The sequence below is a fragment of the Sciurus vulgaris genome (assembly GCF_902686455.1).
Source record: "Sciurus vulgaris genome assembly, chromosome: 16".
In the NCBI taxonomy this organism is placed as follows: domain Eukaryota; kingdom Metazoa; phylum Chordata; class Mammalia; order Rodentia; family Sciuridae; genus Sciurus; species Sciurus vulgaris.
This window is the reverse complement of record NC_136477.1, coordinates 54162763-54182537: the sequence shown is the minus strand read 5'-3', so window position 1 is coordinate 54182537 and position 19775 is coordinate 54162763. Positions and strand designations below refer to the sequence as shown.

The 19775-nt window shown below is 37.6% G+C and overlaps 1 protein-coding gene across 3 annotated transcripts in view; it reads left to right on the top strand.

The window, feature by feature from the left end:
• CFAP20DC (CFAP20 domain containing) overlaps positions 1-19775 on the top strand; it is a 226806-nt gene that overhangs the window by 112477 nt on the left and 94554 nt on the right. For all 3 annotated transcript variants that reach the window (XM_079114399.1, XM_079114398.1, XM_079114397.1), the window contains exons 7-8: positions 2327-2491; positions 19304-19440. In XM_079114399.1, the coding sequence (XP_078970525.1) occupies positions 2327-2491; positions 19304-19440 (302 nt within the window). The remainder of the gene's footprint in view (positions 1-2326; positions 2492-19303; positions 19441-19775) is intronic.

The window sequence follows — 19775 nt, the reverse complement described above, 5'->3', positions numbered from 1 at the left end:
CCCAGAGAGGATTGTGGGATCCCAGTCTCTTTTTCTTTCTCCTTTTTCCTGTAGGATCTGGATTGGAGTTTTGAAATTGTCTCTACCTCTATCTTCCATAAAAGTTTATGGATTTAAGGTCATCAGGTATTTGCTATCAGTCCCTTGTTAGTTACAAAGTCAGGCTTTGTGCTGGATTCATTTCCAGCTTTGTGAGGCACTGTGTCCTATACTGTTTACACAAACCTCTAACCTAAGGTCTCCATGATTTCTCTTTACAAGAATACAGTATTTTATTTTAGGTTCTTAATGGCCTCCAGAATTCTCTTCTTTTAAGATCATATCTGAATTTATAGGTATTGGTGCTGATGTGAAAATTACTTTCTTAACTTCAAAGGAGTTTGGAATGATATGTCAAATATACTTGTGTGCGTTAATTTTTTTTTCCAAATGCTTTCTATTCTGTGAGTTCATTTATTCTATTACTTCATATCGATTTTCTAAATGTCAATGACAAATAAAGAATGACTAGACAAAGAACACCTGAAAACTAGAATTTGTAAATTTAGTGGATTTTAAATCACTGGTGCATTGGACACTTAGAAGCTATTACGCTGCTGATGAGTATTTAACATTTTAGTTAAATGATTCATTTTCCTCTTCAAGATTAAGACATTAGGATTCAATTAGGAGCATGCCGTGGCTCAGATGCACAGAAATCTCTTCGAACACCATTTGCCTCTATAAATGTTGTGAGAGTTTATACATAAGGGTGTTTTGTGAGGGATGATTGGCTGAATTTTTCTTGCTAACATTCACATGTACTCCAGCAGATTTTTTCCACTACATTCTTAAAATAGAAACTTTAATAAAAAAACAAACATACATAGAAATTATCGTGAAGAATAAAATAAAAACTGTGCTTAAGCTAACCACCTGAAAGTTATTTTCCATTTTAGTACATTCCCTTCTTACCTTTTTATCATTATCTACATTTCATATATTTATTATCTACAGTTGAGAGTTTTGTATCTATTATTTTCATTTCATTTCGATTTTTAAGCCTTTCCCATAGCATTGATATCTTCATAAATACATTTTCTTCTGGTTCTTTACTGCCCCTAAAATACTATAATGTGCCTAATATTTCTCAGGTACTGGAAATTTAAGTTGCTTATTTTCAGAACTTATAAATACCTGTTTGCTTAGATCTTTGAATTTCTAATATTTTATTTTACTTTAGGTTTATAAAGTGAAATTACTGTGTAAAATGGAAAGAACATTTTAAGGCTTTGGATACATACATATAGTAAAATTGCTTTCTAGGATATTAATATCAATTTCTTTTTCTACTTGCTGCAAATGGCAAGGCTTAATATATTTACCATAAAACAAGTCATACAATAATCCCAGAGGCTTGGGAGGCTGAGGCAGGAGGATTGCAAGTTCAATGCCAGCCTCAGCAACTTAGCCCCTGTCTCAAAAAAAAAAAAAGGTGGGGGCTGGGGATGTGATAAAGCACCCCAGTTTCAATCCCTGGTACAAAAAAAAAAGCCATACAAATAGATAGGATAAAATGCACTACAGTAAAAAGAGTAAAGAACGTGAACAGAAAATTTACTAAAATCAAAATATCCATATGTATATGAAATTAAAATAAAATGCTACTTTAACTATTTTAATAGACTTTTCATGAAAGTATTCAAAGGTAAAATGTTAACATCAGGGGAAGCTGGGTCTAAAGTATATAGGATACTTTCTGTACTTTTTTCAAAATTTTTCCTTAACTTTAAAGTTATTTCAAAATTTAAAAAAATTAGAAACATTCATATAATGACTCTGGGTGCTTAAGTTCTTCAATAATATCATTTTGCTTATTGATCTGCTGTACTCCCAGATGTCTTAACTGGAGCATATGTAACATTCTCTCAAGTCACACCTCTGCTATTGAAAAGTGAATGTGAATATTTCCAGTGAATTCCCTTATTTAAGGCACAGTTCTCTGAATTTTTTTTTTGGGGGGGGGGGGGGTGCTGGGGATCAAACCCAGGGCCTTGTGCTTACAAGGCAAGCACTCTACCGACTGAGCTATCTCCCCAGCAGTTCTCTGAATTTCTTCCGTATGTTTTATGGCTTTATCTCATGCAATCCTTTCTACGACCCTGATAAGAAAGCAGTGAAATTATCATGCTCCTTTTACAGGTGTGAACATCAAGGCTGAAGGTTTAGTAATGCATCCAAAGTCACACTCTAAAATGCTTCACTTCAGTGGGTGTGGTTTAAAGGGTGTGCCCCCTTGGCAGAGATGGCTGACAGTTTGGGAATGAGTGTCTATCTTTCTTTCCAGCTATGTATGGCGTTCCCTTTCAAACAGATGAACCCACAGACATCATTCCACGAAGCTGCCAACTAACAACAGACGTTCCGCACATCACACAGCTGCTGAACATGACTAAACTCCGCCAGACTGAAATCAAATTTGGAGGGCATCCTCTAAGATCAGCAGAATCAGGTAAGCACTTGAAGCCCCTAGTCTACATTCCCCCCCAAAATGTGACTACCTCCAAAGAGGGTTCTGTACCCCATTCTTTTTGTTTTTATTAATGCATATGGTTTTGCATAAAAGCTGGGTTCATTCTGACAATCATAAATGCATGAAGTTTCATTTACTTCATTTCAGTCCCAGGTGCCCCCCTCTTCCTCCCCTCTCCTCCCTTCTCTGTTCCCCTTCCTCCACTCTGCTGGTCTTCCTTTCCCTCATTCATTTATTTTTAATCGGTGCTTTATAGCTGTACATAAGGGTGGAATTCACTGTGGTATATTTATACATGCACATGGTGGATCTCAACCTTAGAACTTGCTGTATTCTAGATGCTGCAAACTCAGATCACTACTGAGGTCAAGAAAATAACAAATGAAGAATTGGGCTGGGTGCCCGGATATTTGACATGTGGAAATATTTTCTACTTCAGCATTGAGTTTTACAGGGGAAAGTGCACACGAGTCAAGGAGAGAGATGAGACAGTGCTTCAAAGAAATGGTTCTTCTACTACTGAAATAGCATCTTTAAACTCTGCAAATGATACAATAAATGGTGAACAGCACTCTCTCCTGTGAGGGAGTTGTAGGGAGTGGTGGCGACTACAGCCTCCTGAAGCTCATTCTCAGTTCTAGCAAGTGTTGCAAGAAGCAGGCCTCGTCTCACTAGATCTTTTCTTTTTCCCTCAAAGAGCTGGCATCTGAATGTTTATGATAAGTCACCCAATTTTAAAATACTAAAATTGTTTGAAAATTTTCTGTGAACCAAACAAAATATCAGGACTACCAGCGTCCTGCATCTGTAATAGACAGCATAACTCTTGACCAAGGGAATGAACAATACTTAGAAATCAAGAAATCTCATAATAGTTCAACTCTCTGCATGTTAGAATCACCTGGATCATTTTAAGACGACTATCAAAAACCATTTTTTCCTGATGTCTGAACCCTACCCCAGAGATTCAGGTTGAATTTGACCCGAGATGAGTTTGTTTGTTCGTTTCTTTGTTTAACTCCCCTAGTGATCCTTACATACAGCCAGGGTGGCCACTGTGTAACTCAACTCCACAGAGGTCATTGCTACAGGTGACACACACACTGAAGTAATTCAGAGGAAAGGAAAATAATGATTTAGTAAATAGGGCATTCATGGAGGAAGAATTAGATCCTGAAAGTATTCAATACATGCTGATGTGAATAAGTATTTATCATAAATAAATAAGAGATTTATGGGCAGAGCCAGGCACAGTGGCGCACACCTGTAATCCCAGTGACCCAGGAGGCTGAGGCAGGAGGATTGCAAGTTCAAAGCCAGCCTCAGCAACTTAGGCCCTAAGCACCTCAGCAAGCTCCTGTCTCTAAATAAAGTGTATAAAAGGGCTGGAAATGGTTCAGTGATGAAGTACTCCTGGGTTCAATTCCTAGTACTAAAAAAGAGAGAGAGAAAGAGAGAGAGAGAGAGAGAGAGATGTTTATGGGCAGGTAAAACACGGCAGAAAACGGAGCAAAGACGAGGGAACAGTGAAATGCATGGATAAATTTTCATGGGATTGCTAAGAGGAATGGCCTGGGTGGGCAGAAAAGCTGTGTTAGAATACACCTGGAGTGTGCCTCCTGATCCCAAAGTAGAGGGATGTTAACTGCGTTTCTAGGAAGTTGAGTTTGACAGCAGGATTCAAAGTGAACTTTGAAATCACATGAGACCAGAGATGGAGCGCAACTGAGATATCTTTGCAGCAATCCAGGCATCAAATGGCAAGGACTCTGACTGCTGGGAGCTGTGTAGGTGGACAGTAGTGGCCCTGAGAGAAACTGGCGGGGGAAGACTTGTGGATTCTCAGATAGCAGAGGATGAGAGAGTGGTCAGAGCTTGAGGGAATCCAACAGAGACAGGAAAAGGAGATCACCGTGTGAGAACTGCAAGAGGGAACTTGTTTACTTTGTATTCATCCACATCATTTATCTTTGGGGTATTTTCTGTATGTCAATCTTCATCAGCGTTACATGTCTTAAATTGTGTGCTCCTAGAGAATCGGATGTATTTTACAACTTTTTCACTATAAATCCTGAAAGAAGACTTGGTATAAATATGCAGTACACTTGTAATACTTATGGCATTTACAAACTTAGAGAAATGTAGAGAGAATGTATCAATGAACAGTCCCCATGTGCCCATCACCTGCTTCAAAACTACCAGCTTTAGGGAGGACTTTTTGATCACACAGAAGGCAAATGGTAAGAATTTGTGTATTTAATATATACATTACATTTAGAGAAAAAGAAAAGTTCTCTATAACCCACGTTCATTAAAGAGTCTTTAGAAAATACTTAAAAGGACAAAAATGGTCTTACTACCCAGATAGCCCTTATAGGCAGTTCAGGACTCAATTCCGTCCAATTAATGGGTTAAGAAAGATTTTCCCTAGAATTCAATAAGTAAGAGAATCTTTGATAATAATTGCTGTCTCTATTTCCAATATACTCTGATAACTTTCAGTAACAGAAATGACTGAGCTATAAAGACTATTGGATAGCTTTGCGATTGTAAATGCTCTTTTTTCCTGGTATCCCTCTAGTTTAATGACTTAAGAACTAATTATATCTTGAAATGAAAATGCAAGGCTATATACAAATATTTTAAGTGTGTTTTTTATTTGAAATTCAAGAATACTTAAAATGTATGAGATTAAAGGGGAATTTGAATAAACACTAATTTCATCATTAATTCAATATCATAGTTAAACAGAAACTTTTCCATAGACCATATTTGAACCCAATTTACCAAGGAGGATATTAGTATGTATTTTGCAAATTCCATAAATGGGCTCTCAATGCATAATAATAGTCAATTTCAGTCATATATACAGAAAATTAATAATTACCTTCTAATAGCATGTTTCCTCTACCCTGTAACTCTCAATTACACTTATATTCATATTTAACCATAAGGTTTATGATTGTTCCTGTTAAGTCAGTCTCATTACAGCTAAGATTACATGAGCATACATTACATTTTGTGATTCTCTTTCTACAAATACTTCTCAGTTGCTGATGTTGATATTTGTGGACTTTGAAGCTTACTATAAGTGAATGTAATAATTATTGTTCTCTGTGTAAAATATTTCATTTGAAAGGTATAGTTAATGAATATGCCCAAGGACAGACTTTTTAATCCAGGAAAAGCCAGGAGGTATTTCTTTATTTGAACTATTTATTTTGTGTCTTTCTAAAAAGCGGACTCCCCCTGATGAAATTTGAATTGCATGAGAAAATGATTGTGTGCTCTTATAATTTACTCATGTAAATTGTGATATTTTATTATAAATGCACCTATTGAGAGATCCCAGGGAGGCCTGTAGAGAAAGAGGTAGCTGTTTCCTATGGATGTTTTCTAGCATTTTCACACAAGCCAAAAAGGAAACCTTGAAACTTGTAACTCTTTTGGAGTACATTTTGTTGAGTGTCATATAGTTTGATCAAGAGCACTGAGTGAAATTAATAAAATAACTATTTCCAAAAAGCTAGTGTTTCCAAAAAGCTACACATTCCCACTGTTCGCTTTGTGAATTCCCAATGCACATTAACTAATGACTGTTACTCTGCAGAGAGCTGTGGAATCTGATGAGCCTATTTTCATTAATGAGACCCCAGTTTAATTGAACCAGAGGATCAGATCTGGTTATTGAAGTTGGGTATTCAGCCACTAATGACAGGATGCAGTGGTCCACTAAGCACAAATCAAAACTAGTAATTTACTTAAAATTATAAGGCAGTTTTCCCAAGTGCTTCCCTTTTCCTGGCAGCAATCTTATTGTATTCATAATCCTTTTTTTAAGTAAGAAGAGACTGACAATCCCTAGTTCCTAGCACAGTTGCAAAGGGTAAATTAATGCAGCATCTAGCAAAGAAACAAAATAATCAGCCGTCTTTGGCATTGGTGAAATCCATACTAGAATTCTCCTTTGGGTTCCATCTTATAAAAGCAAGACATGAATCAAGTAAAAAAAAAAAAAATCTGCAAAGCAGAGGAACCTAAAAGGAAAAATATTCTGACTTCAGAAAAACCAAGACACTCTTTAATTTCTAAACTTCAACTTCTGGTTAACCTTGTCTTAAGACTGATTGTTGTTAAAGAGATCCTATAATTTTTAATTCTAAAATATGATAAAAACTCAAAATCAAATCTTCCCTTACATTATATACTATATGTAATTATATATTATATATATGAATTATGTATTCAAGTCTTCTTACATTATATATTACATATGTATATGACTTATATTATATATATGAATTACATGTTCTTTTTCCCCACCTTCAATAAAAATGAACTATAACTGGTCCCATTCCTTCATATTATATATAACTATACTATATATAACTATAATTATATACTATATAATTATAATAATTATAAATTATTTTTAATTTTTTTAGTGTAAAAGAATTTAGAATGGATATTAGTCAATATCTATGAAATCTGTTAAAGCAAAGATATCACAAATGGAGTAAATCTTAATTTTTCTGTAAAAAGATCTGCCAAATATTGAAAAGCTTTAATAATATAAAACAGTATTAAATATGAAAAATGCATTTAATTAGTTTGATAGCTGCATTACTCTCACAGGATTGACTTGTACCAACCTTTACACTGCTCCTTTAGTTTATGACAACATTGCTTATAGTAACAAAACTGGGAGACAAATTACTTGCTCACAGTAGGGAACTGATTCAATAACCCCACAAGTACTTGACACAGCTGTACAAAGAATGATCTGCTTTACCTGTGGTGGTCTGAAAAGGTCTCGGAACCATCTCAGTCAGTGAAACGTGGAAACATAGAAAGATGCTTCAGTATGATCCCTCTGGTGTAAATGACAGAGATAGTCACCCAGGTATGGCATATGCATGATTTTTAAGGAAATTTAATTACCTTTGGAAATAGGAACTAGTGGAGGCAGAGGCAGAGAGCTTTTACTTCTCATGTTTTATCTTTCTCTATTATCTAGCAGAAAATTCTAGTTTTCTAACTATATTCATGATGGATGTCAGAGTGCTTATGGGACATTTCTGATGTCTTTTTTATATTTCCTGTATTTTGAAAAACTGCTATAAAATTAAAGTAGTTCTACCTAGTATCAGTAGTTCTGTTGAAAGTATATAATGTGAAGGAAACCCCAAATCATTGTCAAAATAAAATCTACAAATGTAGAGTTAAGTATTAAATAAATTTTTATTTTTCATATAAGAAAATACATCCAAAGTTATCTGCACCATATCAGTATAAATTTTAAAATATTTTCATTGAACTGTGAATTTCAAACACATTTCCACCTGTGGCAAACTTGTGGCTGTAATCACCCAGGACTTTAGTAACCCCAAAACAGTCTGTTACATCGCTCTGCCTTTACTTTCAGTGCAGCATTTATCACTACCTTTATTTTCTTGTTGGCTTAATCATCTGCATATTGCTGTCTCTCCCACTGAAATGTGATCCTCAAACTGCAGGAGTCCTATTCATAGTTTTTAGTTAGATGACTTTATAAAATTGCACAGAATGGTCTGAGATTGTGGCGCAGTAGTGGAGCGCTTGCCTAGCATGTGTGAGGCACTGGGTTCAATTCTCAGCACCACATATACATAAATGAATAAAATAAAGGCCTGTCAACATCTGAAAAAAATAAATAAAAAATTTTTAAAAATTGCACAGAAGAGCCCTTAGGAAATGCAAAAAAATAGAGATACTGCCTTGTGTTCTATCAGATCATAATGGACTGAGAGTAGAAATCAGTGACAAAATAAATAACAGAAATTACTCCAACACCTGGAGACTAAATAATATGCTATTGAATGAAACATGGATAACAGAAAACATCAGGGAAGAGATACAAAAAATTCTTAAGAGGTCAGTGAGAACGATGATACAATATATCAAAATCTCTGGGACACTATGAAAGCAGTACTAAGAGGAAAATTCATTGCATGGAGCGCATTCAAGAAAAGAATGAAAAGTCAACAACTAAATGACCTAACATTACAGCTCAAAGCCCTAGAAAAAGAAGAACAGATTAACAACAAAAGTAGAAGAAGACAGGAAATAATTAAAATCAGAGCTGAAATCAATGGAATTGAAACAAAAGAAACAATTCAAAAAATTGACAAAACAAAAAGTTGGTTCTTTGAAAAAGTAAACAAAATAGACAGACCCTTAGCCACACTAACAAAGAGGAGAGAGAAAACTCAAATTACTAAAATTCATGATGAAAAAGGAAAGATCATGACAGACACCACTGAGATACAGAACATAATAAGAAGCTACTTTGAAAATCTGTATTCCAATAAAATAGAAACTACTGAAGACATTGACAAATTTCTATAGACATATGCTCCTCCCAAGCTGAACCAGGAGGACATACACAATTTAAACAGATCAATATCAAGCAATGAAATAGAAGAAGCCATTAGAAACCTGCCATCCAGGAAAAGCCCAGGACCAGACGGATTCTCAGCCAAGTTCTACAAGACCTTCAAAGAAGAACTCATTCCAATACTTCTCAAAGTATTCTAGGAAATAGAAAAGCAGGGAACCCTTCCAAACTCATTCTATGAGACTAGTATCACCCTCATACCCAAACCAGACAAAGATACATCAAGGAAAGAGAATTTTAGACTGATATCTCTGATGAATATATATGCAAAAATCCTTAACAAAATCCTGGTTAATTGCATACAAAAACATATTAAGAAGATAGTGCACCAGATCAAGTGGGGTTCATCCCGGGAATGCAAGATTGGTTCAACATCTGGAAATCAATAAACGTAATCCATCATGTCAATAGACTTAAGGATAAGAATCATATGGTTATTTCAATTGATGCAGAAAAAGTGTTCTACAAAATACAACACCCCTTCATGCTCAAAACACTAGAAAAAATAGGGATAGTAGGAACATACCTGAACATTGTAAAGGCTATTTATGCTAAGCCCATGGCCAACATCATTCTTAATGGAGAAAAACTGAAAGCATTCCCTTTAAAAACGGGAACAAGACAGAGATGTCCTCTTTCACCACTTCTATTCAACATTGTCCTAGAAACTCTAGCCAGAGCAATTTAGACAGACTAAAGAAATTAAAGGGATATGAATAGGAAAAGAGGAACTTAAGCTGTCACTATTTGCTGATGACATGATTCTACATTTAGAGGATCCAAAAAACTCCTTCAGGAAACTTCTAGACCTCATCAGTGAATTCAGCAAAACAGCAGGCTATAAAATCAACAGGCATAAATCTAAAGCATTTTATACACAAGCGATGAAATATCTGAAAGGGAAATGAGGAAAACAACTCCATTTGCAATAGCATCAAAAAAATTAAAATACTTGGAAATCAATCTAACCATAGAGGTAAAAGATCTCTACAATGAAAACTACAAAACATTGAAGAAAGAAATTGAGGAAGACCTTAGAAGATGGAAAGATCTCCCATGTTCTTGGATAGGCAGAAATTAACACTGTCAAAATGACCATACTACCAAAAGTGCTATACAGATTCAATGCAATTCCTATTAAAATCCCAATGATGTACCTTACGGAAATAGAGCAAGCAATCATGAAATTCATCTGGAAGAATAAGAAACTCAGAATAGCTAAAGCAATCCTTAGCAGGAAGAGTGAACAGGGGGTATGGCAATACCAGAACTTCAACTCTACTACAAAGCAATAGTAACCAAAACAGCATGGTATTGGTACCAAAATAGACAGGTAGATCAATGGTACAGAATAGAGGACACGGACACAAACCCAAATAATACAATTTTCTCGTACTAGACAAAGGTGCCAAAAATATGCAATGGAGAAAAGATAGCCTCTTCAACAAATGGTGCTGGGAAAACTGGAAATCCATATGCAGCAGAACGAAACTAAACCCCTATCTCTCACCCTGCACAAAACTCAAATAAAAATGGATCAAGGACCTTGGAATCAGACCAGAGACCCTGCATCTTATAGAAGAAAAAGTAGGTCCAAATCTTCAACATGTCAGCTTAGGATTAGACTTCCTTAACAGGACTCCCATGGCACAAGAAATAAAAGCAAGAATTAATAACTGGGATAGATTCCAACTAAAAAGCTGTCTCTCAGCAAAGGAAACTGTCAGCAATGTGAAGGGAGAACCTACAGAGTGGGAGAAAATCTTTGCCACTCATACTTCAGATAAAGAACTAATTTCCAGAATATATAAAGAACTCAAAAAACTCTACAACAAGAATACAAATAACCCAATCAACAAATGGACTAAGGAAATGAACAGACACTTCACAGAAGACGATCTACAAGCAATCAACAGATATATGAAAAAATGTTCAACATCTCTAGTAGTAAGAGAAATGCAAATCAAAACTACCCTGAAATTCCATCTCACCCCAATTAGAATGGTGATCATCAAGAATACAAGCAGCAATAGGTGTTGGTGAGGATGTGGGGAGAAAGGTATACTCATACATTGCTGGTGGGGTTGTAAATTAGTGCATCCACTCTGGAAAGCAGTGTGGAGATTCCTCAGAAAGCTTGGAATGGACCTACCATTTGACCCAGCTATCCCACTCCTTGGCCTATACCCAAAGGACTTAAAATCAGCATACTACAGAGATGCAGCCACATCAATGTTCATAGCTGCTCAATTCACAATAGCCAGACTGTGGAACCAACCTAGATGTCCTTCAATTGATGAATTGATAAAGAAACTGTGATATATATATATATACACACAATGGAATATAAAGAATAATAAAATTATGGCATTTGCAGGCAAATGAATGAAATTGGAGAATATCCTGCTAAGTGAGATAAGCCAATCTCAAAAAAACCAAAGGGTGAATGATCTCACTGATAAGGAGATGATGACACATAATGGGGGGTGGGAGGGGGCAACAATGGAGGAAAGAGGGACTGTATAGAGGGAAAAGAGGCGTGGGGGGAGGAAAAAATAGCAGAATGAATCAAACAGCATTACCCTATGTAAATGTATGACACAAATGATATGCCTTTACTTCATGTACAAACAGAAACAACATGCATCCCATTTGTTTACAATAAAAATAAATTTAAAAAAATTAATAAATAAAAATTGCATAGAAGATCTATAATGATTTGAACAGATGAGGATATTTAGCAAAAAATCATCATGGTCATCATCAGAGCTAACAGTTTTTACTGTGCTGCAGGCACTAAACCCTGTACTTAGCTATCCCAATGAAGCACCGTTGTGTAGATGAGGAGAGTAAGGCTCTCAAAGATGAAAACTTAATGAGCACTAAAGCTGGGAGTGACCAGGCAGCCTGGTTTCAGAGATGCATTTTAACAGCTGAGTCCCCTTAAGCAATTTCTTACTGGTAGTTTCAAGCAGCAGCTTCCTGGGAAGGCTGCTCCTTGTACAGGAAACAGCCCTATTTCCAAGTCCAAATGGTGGAAATTACCTACCCAGGCCTATAAATATCTGCGCTTGTTATTCAAAATGGAAAGCTTCCTTGAGATAATAAAATCATTTCCCTTAAAAAACAAGAATTCTGTGCTCATTAAGAATAAAGAACAACTCTAATTCTGACTTTTTAATACAGTAAGAGTTGGTGAAGAAAAGTAATATCCTGTGAATTATTACTTTTTTATCTTGTCAACATATCCTCACTTTACACACAAATATGTTTCTACACTAAGGTCCTACTTCAGTTCAGTGGGGAAAAAAAATTCTAATTTTAGTTTTTAATATTATTTCTTTGCCTTTTAAAAATGTCTTAAACTTTATTAGATAAGGCTGAACACTGATTTTAATTATTTGCAAAACTTGAAGGCTGATGGTAATCGCCCAGGCCTTTCCTGCTTCAGCATTTACCTGTCTGCCTTTCGTTTCACTGTACTTTCAGGGTTTACAAACTGATAGTCCTCCAGCAGGTCTACAGAAGTTTTTAAAATATTTTGCACTGGGCATGGCATTCAGTTTATCCACATGTCCCCACTCCCACAGGTGCCTCTTTTTTGAGGTACTAGGGATTGGACCCAGGACCTTGTGCTTGCAAGGCAAGTACCCTACCAACTGAGCTATATCCCCAGCACCTCCAGTGCCTCTTTCTTATGGTACCTGCTTGGCAGTGAAGCCTCTTCCATTTACCCTGCTTTCATTACGCCTGACTTTCTTCCCTCCAAAAAAGGATATTATGGCTATTATGGATGTTGTTCTGTGCTGGTTCCTCATAAACCCCACTAGTCCTCATCCCATGCGCTGCATTATCATATCCCTCAAGTTCTGGTATTTATCTGTATCATCTTTAGCAGATCCATTTTTCAGATAGCAAAACAAACCAGGCTTGGTAGCTCACACCTGTAATCCCAGTTACTCAGATAGCAAAGTGAAAGTTTTTAGTTAGATGGCTTTATAAAACTGCACAGAAAATTAATATTGGATGAGTGAAGAATCTCCCACAAGGCCCTCATGGCACGGTAAAGGCAGCATCACGTGATAAAAAGAAGGCACAAAGAGGCATTCTGGCACTTGGATTCTGAGCCCCTGCTCTGAGAGTGGACAGATGGGGTGAGCCTCAGTTTCTTCTTCTGCTGAGATGGAGTAATGATATCTAACCCGGGGAGACTGAAAATAGCACAGAGTGTACACACCATGATAGCCTCATCCTTTAGGTCTCAAGCTGAATGTTATTTTCCTGACCCCAAAGACAAGACATGCTAAGCCACTTTTAAAAACACTTAAACCCTGTGGACTTTTCCTGCTTAGCTCCTATCCCAGTCATAATCACATGGTTATCTATCAATTACTTGCTTTAACATTATTATGGTTTGGATGTGAGGTGACCCCCAAAGGCTCACATGTGAGACAATGCAAGAAGGTTCAGAGGAAAAATGATTGGGTTGTAACACTCTCAACCCAATCAGTGATTTAATCGCCTGATAGGGATTAACTGAGTGTAACTGAAGTGGTAGGGTGTGACTGGAGATTAGAATTGAGGTGTGGCTTTGGGCTATATATTTTGTATTTGCAGAGTGGAGTCTCTCTCTGCTTTCTGATGATGTGAGCTGCTTGCCTCTGCCATACTCTTCCGCCATGATGTTCTGCCTCACCTTGAGCCCCAAGGAATGGAGCCAGGCCTTCTATGGACTAAGACCTCTGAAACCATAAGCCCTCAAATAAACCTTTTCTCCTCCAAACCTTCCTGCATTGTCTCACATGAGAGCTTTTGGGGGACACCTCACATCCAAACCATAACAAACATCCATCTCCTCCATGAGACTGAGTGTCTTGGAGGAGGTGGCCAGCAACCTCGCTCCCTATCTTTTATGGAAGTGACTTCCCAGACTAAGTGCCCAGTCACTACTGAAAGAATGGGTGAATGAAGGAACAAATGGCAGTGAGTGAGCTTTGTAAGCTGGTAAACACTATTCGAGATGAGTGGCAGTGATAACATATTTACTAAGCATTTGCCTCCTACTAGATACATAATTTTGCACATTACATCTGTTTTGTCACATAATCTAACCAAAAAAATCATTGTTTAAGCAGCATTATTATCTAAATCTTATGGATGAAGAAAGTATGGCTTAGGTTAAGTACCTCATCTAAAACAATATTGCCATACTAATGCAGGCTTTTTCATTTTTTTTAAATACATTCTTTATAACAGTGCATATACACTAACATAAAAATTAATCCAATTCAAATTCTCGACTTTGGGGCCAACTTTAATTCTGATTTGCTCGTTAGATAATAGATGGAAGTGTTAAGCATGACCCCTCAGTGATTAGAGTGGAAAATTCCTCAGGTTTTTCTGGTTAAGCTCTCTGAAAACCCTGCAAACTTAAATGACTATAATAATTAGAACATTGTATCTTGAGACAAAAATGAATGTTTATTTTTTTAAAAGACAATTAGAGACTAGACCCTCAGGTTCTACAATCTAACTACAAAGGCACGTACCCCTCAGTAAAAGAGCAAAATAATTAATAGTAACATCTCTGACCTACACCAACTTCATTTCCCACAAACTCAAGAAAATGAAATGCCTACAGCATGACTTTAATCTAATCTTGATTTTTAACCTTATTTTATGCATATTGATATCAGCTCTTAAAAAAGCTCCTTTTAGAATTCAAAAGGCATGCATTTCTGCTTGTAGTTATCCTTTATTAAGGTTTTTCTCATTATGGGAACTTTGTCCCTTCTACTTTTTACTTCAGAAGCCAAAGATCTAAATTATGTTTCCTTGTAGCTTTTAATTAAGTCCCCATTATAATAAATACATAGCATAATGCATGTTTATACAGATATTTATAACCATATGATTAATATGAAACAGACTTTAAGAATTGATGGATTAATTGTAATAACAAATGTAAAGAGCTCTGTTAATTAAAGCGATCCTAACTAGTGCAATTTTGATATACCTTGTTTTCTGGGGGGGGGGGGAGAACATACAAAAATGTAAGATAAATACATTTATTTTCATATATAGCTATACATCTATATATGTATACATGTGTGTATGTATCTATATGTGTATACAAAATTATGTAAAAATTTTAAAAATAGGTTTAAATTTAAGTACACTGTGGTAGACTACTCTTTAAAGCAATCCTAAAATAGATCCTCTTGTACAATAACAAAAATACATTCCAAAATAATATATAATAAAATAATTTAAAATAAATAATTTTCTGTGATTTAGGGTTCATAGCATATCAAGTTCAGTTTCTTTAAGTCACTGGGTGTCTACTGCTAATGCAAAAGTTCTCTCTATGAAATTCAAGATATTTGGGAGTTATTTTATTAATAATTATAACCAGTTAATATGTTCATTTTGTTGAAATTATAGCTAGAATTATGACAGTATGAATGCTAAAAAAAATCTCCCTCCCCACAATCTCTTTCTAATCTTGCATAGTATTCATGATGCTGGGAAAATTTGGTCATCACCTACCATGTGCTAAGCTGGGCTCAGCACACAGGGGGTACGTGTGGTACAAAATAATAGGCAAAGAACTTAAACTGGGAGGAACCTGCATTTAGACAAATATGAAAAAAACTCAAGGGAACTTTCTTTGTAAAACATTTGAGCAGAAAGACCCAAAGCTGAGTAGTTCCCAGGACTAGGAGCTGTGGAAGGTGTGGGGTTCCCCAGTAGGTCCATATCACATCCCATATAGCCTTTCTGTGGCCATTTCTTTCTGGGAAAATCCACATTAGAGGACATAATACTAGTCTAGAACTTGTACTTGAGCATAAAAAAATACAAATGGTGTCTATAATAGATGTTGCCAAATGGTCTGGAATTTGAATACCATTTCTCTCTATTATCAATCCTCAGAAACTAAAAATGTTCTATTGATTCAAGTGGATATTTATAAATGACCAGGAAAAAATACAGATGCACACATATCCAGGAGTGTTTGGCAGCATTAAGACCTTCCAGACGTGATATGAATGGCCATCTCATCGTGGTGCCATAGCACGCTGCTGACACCTTGCCATTCGGATAAATTGTGACCCTTCTCCATCAGCCTCACATCCTAGAGTTGCCCAGTCGTGTCCAGTACTCCTCCTTGATAAACACTTAAAACCCCCAGGTGAACTTTCCTAAAATAAAATTCTAATTTTAGTTAGAAACATTTGAGTCATTTAACCCAACTTCCCTTCTGATTTATTTAATGATTCATTTTGCACAGCAAGGACCTATGACTATAGGTGCCCACTCCTTGTCAATACTGGGCTAGGTATTGGAAGTTCAGGGTGACATGAACTGCCAAGTTTATGTCTAACGGAGCACACATTAACTAGGGGATGCCACAGACATGTGAAGTGCAGTCCCCACAAGTTGTATGAGGACAAGCTTATGTAAGTGCCTCTATTGGGGGAACTTACATGAATGACGTCCAGGAAGATCAAAGAGAAGAGCCCTCCAGCCACCGGGACCAGCATGTACAGATGCTCTGGCAGGCACAAAGAATAAAGACGGTCAGTCTGTTGAGAGAGCAGAAAATGAGGGTGTAAGATAGGAAGATGTGTCAGAACAGGTGTCTACAGGTGATATGAAGGGCTTTCCTCTTAATCCTAAGAGCAGCGGGGCAGTCATTGAAGACCTCAGTGAAGGAAGGGAAATGACTCAGTCAGACATGTTTACATAAGACAGTGGTGGTGCAGGCCTCTAATCCCAGTGTCTCGGGAGGCTGAGACAGGAGGATTGAGAGTTCAAAGCCAGCCTCAGCAACTCAGTGAGACCCTGTCTCTAAAAAGAATACCAAAAAGGGCTGGGGATGTGGCTCAGTGGTTCAATACCCCTGAATTCAATACCCAGTACCAAAAAAAAAAAAAAAAACTACTCTCTAGCTGCATTTTGAAGAAAGGATGGAACAGGAGAACAGGACAGCAAAGCAGACATAGCAAGTCACTTGCTAGGTTGTGTGGCCATCCAGGAGAGGAAGGTGACACCTGAATGACAGTGCTGGTGGAGACAAGGAAACATGGACATGACTGGATACGGAGAGGGTAGAGTAAGGTGTCAAGCATGACACCTAGGTTCTGCCAATCAATATGGATGGATGGATGGATGGATAATAGATTCATTAGGCCAGGTTTCCTGTCTGAAACATCTCTAAGACATCAGAGAAGAGCTGACTAAGAAGACTACCAAATATAAGCAGTGGAGTACAAAAAAGAGAACCAGGCTGGAGATACAAATTAAGGAGTCATTTGACATCTGAATCTGCCTCACAGTATCCAAAGAGCTATTCAGACTTCTGCTTGGACACCTTCAAAATGACAAAAAAAAAAAAAAAAAAAAATCTACCACATCAACAACCAGATGTGCTTTAATGAGAGAAAGATATTCCTTATGGTGGGCTAAAATCTTCCTGAAGTAAATTCTACACATTAGTCTTGATCCCATCCTATAGACAAGGAAAATCTCTCTTCTACCCAATAGGGCATCAGGAACTTGAAGAAAACGGGCACCACTTGAATATCCATTGCAGACCTTCTGGCCAGCAAAACCTCTTTCGGTTCAACTTGGTGATCTAGCCCCTGCCCTTATCTTCAGCTTCATTACAAGCACAGAAACAGACCCAAGAAAAGAACTGTACATCCACACACATAACTTCCATACAGACCAAAATTTTGGAGCTTCCTAAGTACGGTATGGTTCACAAACCTGTGAGCCTTTTCTTGGGCTATTGCATAGGAGTAGATTTTAATTCTACCCCATATAAAAATGACAGCTCTACAGCAGGCCACTGAGACCATCTAGCAAGCTCTGGGGGCATAGTTCAGACAGGAAGCACACATTAACCACACAGTACCATGGACACTCGGCATTGTACACTTGGACAGGAGCTCAACCTTCCAGATCACAGGCCAAGGCGGACTTCCTCAGGGCCACCATTGTAATATTCTAGCTGGTCCTGTCTTGCAGGTGGGACCCAGCAAAGTTTTCAGGGTTTTGAGTTAAGGGCCGTCACCCTCGCCTGATATTAGAGGAATATAACTGCAGTCACAAAGAACCTGTCAGTCTAGTCCAATCCCATGTTCCTTGAGTGGCCTTGCACATGATCATTCAGAGACCTGGTCTCCTTTCACCTACTGGCTCCTCTGAGGGCCTTAAAATCCTTCACAGTATCTTCTGCATTCTATCAAAACATGAAGGACAAAAGCACGCAGAGATCATGCAGGAGGCTTAAGGAGACTTACACTTATCATGTTGCATTAGCCAACTGCAGCCACACAGCTCATCTGATGGCAGACAGGGCTCAGAGATGTCAACTTGCTGTGTGCCCAGAAGGAAAGGCAGCAGGATTTGGTGAACACCTGCCCTATCCTGGAAGTGACCCCAGTTTGCTGTGTTCCTAAAAGTTCCAAGGATCCATTGCCTACCCTATCTAAAACGGGCTCTTGGCATTTCAAGGTTTTTTTTCAGTATGACTCTAGCCTGTCCTTCCAGCTCAGCTGATCACTCGACTCCCCAAGCCACCTGCCCTTCCCCTCCCCCATTCTTTACTCAGGTGCTTTCTTCTGCTTAGAGCCTCCTACATGTCTTGTCTTTGAAACCGATTCAGTTACTCAAGGTTCACTGAAGAAGAGACCCCTTCATCCCCACTGTTGTGAACAGTTGACTTGTCATCACGTCCCTCCAGACTTCCGGAGGGCAAGTGATGTCTTCTCCATTTTGTGTCACTGACAACCTCTGGGAAATGCCTAAGAGAGTACCCAAATAACTCTCTATTTAGCTGAACTGAATAATTTTATTTAAACTATTTCCTTAAGGAGAAAATAAGGTGTACGTTTAGCACCTTTTCTTTGTTTAGTACCTTTACTTTTCTGAAGAAAATGCTTGTAGCAATGGATCTCAGTTGATGGTGAGTATAATAATTATTGGAGGGACTTTGTTAAAAAGTATTGATGCAGTAGCTGCATTTTTAATAAGTGCTGAAGGGAGTCGTGTGCAGTAGCACGTACCTGTAATCCAAGCGACTAGGGAGGCTGAGGCTAGAGGATTGCAAATTTGAGGCCAGCCTGGGCAACACAGCAAGACCCCAACTCAAAATAAAAGCTCAAAAGAGCAGAGTGACTGGCTCAATCCCAGACCACAAGGGAAGGAAATAAAGAAATATAAGCGCTGCAGAAGGAAGAGGTGACTTGGATCATAGACTTGGACTGTGCTTATCAAAGTATTGTAAGGTGGTGTTTGTCATTACGCCCATTAACGGACCATTACTAACTTACTTTCACAAACAGATCAGTTCATCAACAGAGGGACAGGCAGTGTGCGGAGCAGTAAGAGTCAAGATGTTTGTCACATCGCCTTTGGATCCAGAGTTCTTGGACCACCCCCACTCTCTGGCAGAAGGAATAACATGAGGCTCTCCACAGAGGTAGGAGCACAGTTTAAAGAGCCTTTCCCAGCGTAAGTGGTATGGTAAGGGATAAGGAGGAAGCGGGGAAAGGCTTATAGACAGAAACACATGAGCACATTTTTTCAAAAAAGGAGCTGGATCTTGACCAGACACTATACAGTGAATAGATTCTCAAATCTCTTTTATTTTTAGTTTCCTCTGAAATTCTGACATGCTCAGTGACTCCCTGATTCAACTCCTACCTGCTGAAGATACAGTGTAGCAAATAAGCACACTTCAGTTCACGTATCCAAGAGACCTGCGGGTCTTCTATTTTATCTCAGGTTATTTTTCTCCTTCCATTTCTAATTCTC